Source organism: Carassius auratus, chromosome 32 (genome assembly GCF_003368295.1).
Source record: "Carassius auratus strain Wakin chromosome 32, ASM336829v1, whole genome shotgun sequence".
Lineage (NCBI taxonomy): Eukaryota > Metazoa > Chordata > Actinopteri > Cypriniformes > Cyprinidae > Carassius > Carassius auratus.
In genome coordinates this window covers 19,891,795-19,900,447 of record NC_039274.1, presented here as the reverse complement: position 1 = coordinate 19,900,447, position 8,653 = coordinate 19,891,795, and the positions used below count along the sequence as shown (strand labels likewise).

Sequence of the window (8,653 nt, the reverse complement as noted above, 5' to 3'; positions counted from 1 at the left end):
GCACATATTGATTAGGTCAAATGGATTAACCCTGACAAAAGTCCTTGACATTCATGAAATTAATGATATTCTTTTTAAAATATATGATTATTTAAATAAGCATCATTTGTAAGCTTCACCCATGATTGATTGTTTATTTACTTATTATTGAACATGCAGGCATTTTCATTCTTAAAAGTGTGTTAAATAAAAATAAATAAATAAAAATAAATAGAATTAACAAAATATTACATCTTTATAATAAAAAAGGTATAGCCTACCTGAAAGAAAATTACGCATTTTTTAGTCACATAATATTCAATGGCTGACTGTAGGTGATGTCATATAATAATGGAAATATAAACTCATTACTAGTCTGAATTTCAACATTATTATGGAATCATAATCTACTAGTCATAAAATGTTTTAGGGTCCTTGACCAATTAGAATGAAATGCATTTAAACTGGATAAAGGGGCCTTACAAGATATAATGTCATAAAAGGGAGAAAAAGATGATCTGCATCAGTTCAGCTGTGGAAAGATTGCTCTTTCATCTTCTTCTTTTGACAGATTTATTCCCTATCAAATTAAGGTCTACTGTACAGTAGGGATGTCATTTAAAGGGTTAAGTTATGTTTTATTTGGGATATTATGAAAACAAAAAGCACTAAACAAGATAAATAACCTTGATTTATGAACACCAATGGTATACACCATTTCCCCATGATATGTACTTACAAGTTATTTGCCCACCGGAAACTATAGTTGCCGCTTGGACTTTTTTTTTACAAAAAATGTTCCCGGTTACTTAACTGTAACCTTGTCCCCTGAGAAAGCTTCAGTCGATGCTGCACTGCTCAGTGCATGGGGAAACGTCTTATTCGTGACCAGCTGTGAATAATGTGCCTAACACGTCGATAGAATTGACCCGGTGGTAATATAGCCTCGGTTGATGACGTCATCGGGGCATGCACCCGCAACATGGGCTATAAATAGTTACGCTTTCTCAGGGAACAAGGTTAAAGTTAAGCAACCGGGAACATTCCCTTTCGAAAGCTTCAGTCGATGCTGGGCTGCTCAGTGCATTGGGAATGAGAATACCCAACGTGCCGTGCTTGAAAAATGTCTGGACCCCTAAGGTTGTGCAAGTGTGCTATCAAACCACAAGAAGGCCTCAGACATTAGCTTGTGATGTTGACTCAAGGACATGAGAGCCCGGAGTAGCATGGGCATCCAAATTATAAAATCTTATCACAAAATCATATCGCATCACAAACCTGTTGTAAGGGGGCACCCCTTATTGCCATGAGAAAAAACATTTTAGAGTCAGAAGTCTAATCGAACGCTGATTCTAACGTTTCAAAGAGGATTCAACCAGACCCTCGAGAACTCTGTCTGGTGGAGGAAGCCCTAGCACTAAGAATTGTATTAAAAACATCCAGCGAAAGCCCTGTGTTCCTCAATTGGTACCCTTCAGGGGCCAAACATGAAGATTCCATAGGTCGGGCCTGGGATGGAATATCGTGCCCCCTGCCTGAGACAGAAGGTCCCTCCTCTCCGGAATCACCCATGGTGAGCCGTCGAGGAGAGATATTATCCCCGAGAACCATACTCTGTTCGGCCAACATGGTGCTATCAGCAAGAGGCAAGACTTTTGTTGGCAAACTCAGGCTAGAACTCCAAGGATCAGGGAGACTGGAGGAAATGCATACAGGTGCATTTTGGGCAATGTGTGCACCATCGCATCCAGACCCTAAATCTGTTACACTACCTCTGTATGGAGTTTCCATTCCCCAATTGGTAGTGTCTGTTCAAACGCCCTGGAATGTAACCTGGTGTTGTCCACCTGTACTAGGACATGACAGCCCCTGAAATGATGGAGTAACTATTTCAGAGCCAGGAATACGGCCATCAGCTCAAGGCAATTGATGTGCCAATTCAGCTGATGTCCCCCCCATTCCCCTTGAGCTGGGTGGCCATCCAAGACCGCTCCCCAGCCCATCAGGGAGGCATCTGCTCGAAAACCAAAGATTGGGCACACTCCCCCACCCTTTTTGGGAACCAAGAAGTATCTGCTGTAATAGCCTGACTCTCTCCTTGGACGAGGAACATGTTCTATGGCCTCTTTGCCCAGAAGAGTCTGTAGATCTCAAGACAGTACCACCATCAGCTCTGGTTTAAATGAAGTGGAGACCACGCCGTTGAAATGTGGAGGCTGACGAATAAATTGGATCCTGTATCCTATCCGTACTGTGCTCAATACCCCCGCAGAAATGCCCGCCAGAAGTTCGACGCTGCCAGACTCTCTAAGAGTGGTACCAATTTTAATACTTCCTTTTAAGGGAATGTTAGATGTTCCGTGTCCTGAACGACGGCAGGAAACACAGGAACATCTAACATCTTGCTGGAAAACCACCACCCCCCGAAGCACAAGAAGTGGCGGGGATGGAGGGGTTTTGTGAGGGTAACGGGAAAGGTTGAACACTCCCTTGTGCACCTAGAGCCATTAGCTCAGTGCCCTGAATTGGCGGACCGGGAGGGGAAGACCGTACTAGCTGCTCTAGAGACCCACGTAGAGGTAGTGAGCCTCTTAGCACCGCTAGTTTCCAGGCGGTAACTGATAGAAGCGTTCACTGGAGATCGTTGTGCCCTGAAACTCCTGAGGGCACTGAGGAGAGACGGGCACTGTGTAATATGGTGTCAATGGCGCCTCCCCTTGAGACAAATCCATGTCTCGACGAAGCTCAGCGACCACTTCCTCGTGTGCCCAGAGCCACTAGCTCAGTGCCCTGAAGTGGCGGACCAGCAGGGGACGACTGTACTAGCTGCTCTACAGACCTCCATAGAGGTAGCGAGCCTCTTAGCAGCGCTAGTTTCCAGGCGGTAACTGAGGAATTGCTTGCCGGAGATTGCTGCTCCCTGAAACACCGACAGGGTTGGCAGAACGATCTCCTGAAGTGACTTCGAAGAGACGGGCACCATGTGATGTGGTGCCGATGGCCCCTCCTCTTGAGTGCGGTGCGATGAATGCCTCTTCAATGCCCATCAAATTAAGCCACAGATGCCTCCCCGTGCTGACTAAAGCTGACATAGACTGGCAGAAGACACCGGCCGTTCGCCTAGTCGCACAGGGAGACAAATCTGTGACTCGACGAAGCTCAGTGCGCCTAGAGCAACTAGCTCAGTGCCCTGAAGCAGCAGATTGGCAGGGGACGACCATACTAGCTGCTCTAGAGACCTCCGTATAGGTAGCAAGCCTCTTAGCACTGCTAGTTTCCAGGCGGTAACTGAGAGAATCGCTCGTCGGAGATTGCTGTGCCCTGAAACACTGACAGGGTTAGGCAGAATGATCTCCTGTTTTTATCTAATACATCGCTGGAAACCACCTCTCCCAGAATCACACAAAGTTGTGGGGATGGAGGAGTTTTGTGAGGGTAACAGGGCGGGGCAAAAAGCTCTCAAACACGCACCATCCCGTGAGGGATTACCCCCACCAGCAAGGATGCCAGAGTGTCAGGACTTCCTCTTCTTATCAAGGACAGTCCTGATGTCTGGCCTGGGAGGTTGCTGAGCATGGCGAACCTGTCCCCAATACCTACGAGGGGGTGCATAGTTCACCACGCTCTGCTTCTTAACCTACCTGGCTTTTGAAGGACTGGGGAGAGGCTGGGTGGCTGACGGCCCCTCCCTTTGAGTGTGGCGCGGAAGGAACTGAACGAACGCTTCTTCTTGATTCTTCACCTCCCTAAACCTGTTGACAACCATATTAACCGAATCGCCAAACAGGCCCAATGGAGAAATAGGACAGTCTAAAAGAAACAAACGTTCCCTCTCCTTAATGCCTGTCAAATTAAGCCACAGATGCCTCTCCATGCTGACTATAGCTGACATCGATCGGCCAATGGCACAAGCTGTCTGCTTGGTCGCACGGAGGGACAAATCTGCCATTCATTCAGGCCATTACTAGGTAGCAGAAACCGTTCTGTGCTGATATTGTTTTAATTTAATTCCCTCCTTCACTACCACATTTCCTGTATCTCTCCTACACTCTGAATAGGTTGAGGTGAATAACATTGATGGACAGCATTGGGAAATCTTGTCGTACATCAGCTATGTAGGCTGCGGTCTGTCTGCGTTCTTTTCTGCCTGTACTGTCTTGTTGTTTATTTTCAGCAGGTGCTGTTCCTTCTGTTTTCATATAAATGGTTATATAATCTGCACTTTGATTCAGATTCATTTTTACACTAATCCAAAAATTGGTTGTTTAAATTTATCAAGACAGTCACAATGGATGACATAAAAAAAACAAAAAAAACATTAAAACTGATATACAGTTTGTGTGTTTTTGCAGTAACGCGAGGGCAGAAGTGTCCAATAGCATCCACGTGTCTCTGAGCGCTGCTCTGTTTCTCCTCAACCTGAGCTTCATGTTCAGCAAGTGGGCCACCACACTGACAGAGAATGAAGTGTGTGTGTTTATTGCTGTGATGATACACTACAGCCTGCTGTGTTCTTTCACCTGGATGGCAATTGAAACCTTGCACCTCTACCTTCTTCGCATCAGAGTGTTCAACATTCACATCAGACACTAGATGGTCAAGTTGTCCCTGATCGGATGGGGTGAGCATCAAATTTAACATTAACTTTTAAACTTTTTAACATTTAACATTAAGTAACATTACAAAAAGTGAAGGTGACATGTGGCTGCTGGTATGATACTCAAACCTGCAACCTTTTGGTTACGAGTCTGACTCTGTAACAATTGTGCCACGACTTCCCTTGATAATGATTTATTGAACAACTTGTAAAGTAAGTCAGTGGCAGTAAAGTAAGGCAGTGTTTGTAACATATTTAGATGTTCAAGTGCAAAGTGCAAACACTATTGTAATTGTAAGGATGTGTATTATTATTCCACTATAAAACGGTAAAACGGGGGGGGGGGTGCAAATATGTTTAAGTCATATTTCATTTCCGTCATGAACCCCGAACCGCAAGATATGAACTTGCAATTTCTGAGAAAAAAAAAAAAACATCAGAATTCTACGAAAAGTCGGAATTGTGACATATAAACTCGCAGTTTTGTGAAAAATGTCAGATATGTGAAATAAAAAGTAACAATAACAGTGTGCTTTTAATTATTTTGTATTTCTGTTATGCATACTGTGACAGTTTCGTAAAAAAAAAAAAAAAAAAAAAAAAACAGATTTACAAGATGTCAGAAGTCAGAATTGAAAATTGTAAAATCACAATTGCAAGTTTATAAGGTTGATATCACTGATAATTGACTTAAGATTTTGTTTGGGCGTAGTACCAAACTTTTCCATTTGATGATGTCTACAAAGCCCAAACTCCAATAGTGATCCATAAGAACACCAATGCACATTAAATCGATGAGAACCATGTATTTCCATACTATTCACAGTATTTATGAAGCTGAATTCAGTAATAGTATGGCCAGTATTGCAGTATTTTATTTTTACATTTACATTTAATCATTTAGCAGACGCTTTTATCCAAAGCGACTTACAAATGAGAACAATAGAAGCAGTCAGGTCAACAAGAGAACAACAACAGTATACAAGTGCCATGACAAGTCTCAGTTAATCTAGTATAGAATGCATAGCCACGTTTTTTATATATATATATATATATATATATATATATATATATATATATATATATATATATATATATATATATATATAAATGAAAAGACAAGAAAAGGAAAAGTGCTAGTATTAGTTGGTTAAGTGCAGGCGAAAAAGATGAGTCTTTAGATGTTTCTTGAAAATGAGTAAAGACTCAGCTGTACGAATTGAGATTGGGAGGTCATTCCACCAGCTGGGCACAGTCCAGGAAAAAGTCAGTGAGAGTGATTTTGAACATCTTTGGGATGGCACCACAAGGCGTCGTTCACTTGCAGAGCGCAAATTTCTGGAGGGCACATAAGATTTAACCAGTGAGTTTACTGATTGGTCACTGATGGATCTTGTCTTATTTGTGAAGAAAACTGCAAAGTCGTCCACTGTAAGAGTCAATGGAGGAGGTGGTGGTGGCAGATTTAGAAGAGAAGAGAAAGTCTTGAAGAGTGTCCGAGCGTCACAACAGCTGTTAATTTTGTTGTGGTAGTAGGATGTTTTAGCCGTGAAGACATTTGCAGAGAAGGAAGAGAGGAGAGATTGATACACACTGAGGTTGGTAGAGTTTTTATTTCAATGTTTTTATTTGTTACCAAAAAGAAAAGAAAAAAACAAACACACCTAAAGAACATGAAAGCAAATGGACATTCCTTAGTTTGTGTTAAAGATATGATCGGTCATAAATGAATATTCTGCTGATTTTTATTTTCTTTTCTTTTTTTACACTTTTTAGCTACAAAACTAGATTGAAAATAATCTTTAAACTCTTGGTATGCAAACTAACTTTTTTTTTTGCAAGTATATCTCATAATAAAGTATTGCAAGTATATTTCATAATAAAGGTCCAAACTTGCTTTATGAGTCTGATACATCCTATATCATGTCTTTTGAGTCTCATGAAAAAAAAAAGGTTAAACAATGACAGTTTGCATGTTAAGTATTACAAAAATTGTAATAAGTGTAGAAGTGTAGATTTGCTCATCCTGCATTCTCTTCCTCTTAACAGGTGTCCCTGCTGTTCTTGTTGGAAGTTTGCTATCGGTTCAGCAACTCACACATACATTCTATGGTGCCAGAAATGTGACCTTATTAAATTCGAAGGCAACAAATCCAGTGTGAGTCCTAATATTATAACAATACCTTTTCATCGTTACCTTGCTTTTAGCTCTTCTTTACTTTTAGCATTTTTTATTATATGTTCTACAGTTGCTGGATCACAGAGCCTCTCATCCTGTATGGCGTGAACCTTTCCTACTTCACCATCATATTTGTGTTCAACACAGTGGTTCTAATCACAGTGTCCAGGCAGATCTTTAAGCTAAAGAAACTGGACAACAAGAATAAGAAAATACCAGTGAAGGATACCAGCACAGTTCTGGGCCTCATGTGTCTGTATGCTGGGTAGATCATGGGGGTTGGTTTTTCTTGGCTATGGATATACCAGCTACCTGATACTCTACATATTCTGCATTTCAAATACAATTCAAGGTAGGTTTATTCTTAGACACAGAATCAGAAGAGGAAAGTATGTCTGAATACATACTGTTTTATAATATGATAATACAGTTACTTTGCACATCAACTTTATTGTTGACAGGGTTTTCTATCTTTCTGCGGATGTGTTGGGCAGCAAGGCCAGAAAAACAGAAAGAAGCTCATTCCAAGTCTTTGTCCATGGATACCTTCATCATTGAAAAACAATAGGAATAACCTATGCATAACTTTTCATTTTATAATTTTATTCATTTTATCAACCAAAATGACCAAAACTCATTAATGACATGAGTTTAAATTGTTTTATGGCTATATATATATATATATATATATATATATATATATATATATATATATATATTAAACAGGTTTAAAAACTTCTTCTTTTTAATTCGAGTTAAAATAATAACGGAGTGAATAACACCGGAAGCCTCACAAATTCAAGTTAGAAATTACCGCACTTGCACAGTAAAAAGAATTCAGTGAAATTTACGTAAAAAAAATAAAGCAGCTGTGGGTGCCAGATTTTTACCATAAAAGAAATATGGTATAAACATTTTAGGTTCAACGGTTTTAACTTGATTTACAATTAAATACCATAATTTAATTAACGGATATACTGTAATGTTAATATACCAACCTATTGAACTACTGAAATATGTTTTGTACCTTTGTAATACACTAATAACCACAATATGCAGGTGGTGAAGAGAAAGTCAGATGATGATCCAAAGCCCATCACAAGCAGCTTATAAATAATAACATTTATAGAAGGTGCACAGTGTAATTCACACAGACACTAAACACCATCATGGTAACAAACAACCCTAATAATGCACAAGTACGCTCCAGTCTACATGCTCGCTCTATGGCTTTTAAATCCGGGAACTCTGAAGCATGCAAAAAATCAAGTTATGATGTTTGCAAAAGCATTAAATCTGCCAAAGCATCCAACAGTCAACTTACTATCCTCCTCATGACAGACAGTATATTGACAGTAAATACAAAGAAAGTAGTAAGTAAGGCCAATCAAAGAATGTACTTCCTGGAGGCTAAGGAAATATGGCATGTCATCACAGATTCTCCATAACTTCTACAGAAGCACTGTGGAGAGTGTGTTAACTTGCTGCATTGCTGTGTGGTTTGGCAACAGCACAACACAGGATTGAAAGGCTTTACAGACGGTGATAAATCTGGCCTGGAAAATCACAAGAACTGATCTCCCCTCACTACAGGACATACAAAAAAAAGGATCTGCAAATGGGCTTGCAACATCATCAAGGACACCACCCATCCCGTCCACAATTTCTTCACCCTCATGAAGCCTGGCAAGTGGTACCAGAGCACTGTGGCCAGAACATCCAGACTCCAGTTTATATCCCCAGGTCATTAGACTGATAAATAGTCAAAACCCACTGCCACTTCCACCTGTATCATCAGGATAAACTCTGCACTACACCTGCTGGACCTTCATACACTCATAACGCATACACTCTTTACACTGACACTTTATCACCACATGACACAATTTGTCACTTTA

The 8,653-nt window shown here is 40.6% G+C and overlaps 1 protein-coding gene across 1 annotated transcript; it reads left to right on the top strand.

Annotated features, from left to right (window-relative positions):
* The first annotated feature begins 4,521 nt into the window (after positions 1–4,521).
* Positions 4,522–7,024, top strand: LOC113052397 (adhesion G-protein coupled receptor G1-like). Its single transcript, XM_026216843.1, has 3 exons — positions 4,522–4,600; positions 6,626–6,734; positions 6,826–7,024. Exons 1-3 carry the CDS (start codon positions 4,573–4,575, stop codon positions 7,022–7,024), a joined length of 336 nt encoding a protein of 111 aa, XP_026072628.1. The 5' UTR covers positions 4,522–4,572.
* The last annotated feature ends 1,629 nt before the right edge of the window (positions 7,025–8,653 follow it).

What these genes read in the sequence shown, in the direction of transcription:
- LOC113052397 (XM_026216843.1), top strand. Translation starts at nt 4,573, where the DNA reads ATGGTCAAGTTGTCCCTGATCGGATGGG. An exon ending in GTTGTCCCTGATCGGATGGG is followed by an intron (nt 4,601 to 6,625) that starts GTGAGCATCAAA and finishes TCCTCTTAACAG; the next exon opens with GTGTCCCTGCTGTTCTTGTT. An exon ending in TCGAAGGCAACAAATCCAGT is followed by an intron (nt 6,735 to 6,825) that starts GTGAGTCCTAAT and finishes TATGTTCTACAG; the next exon opens with TTGCTGGATCACAGAGCCTC.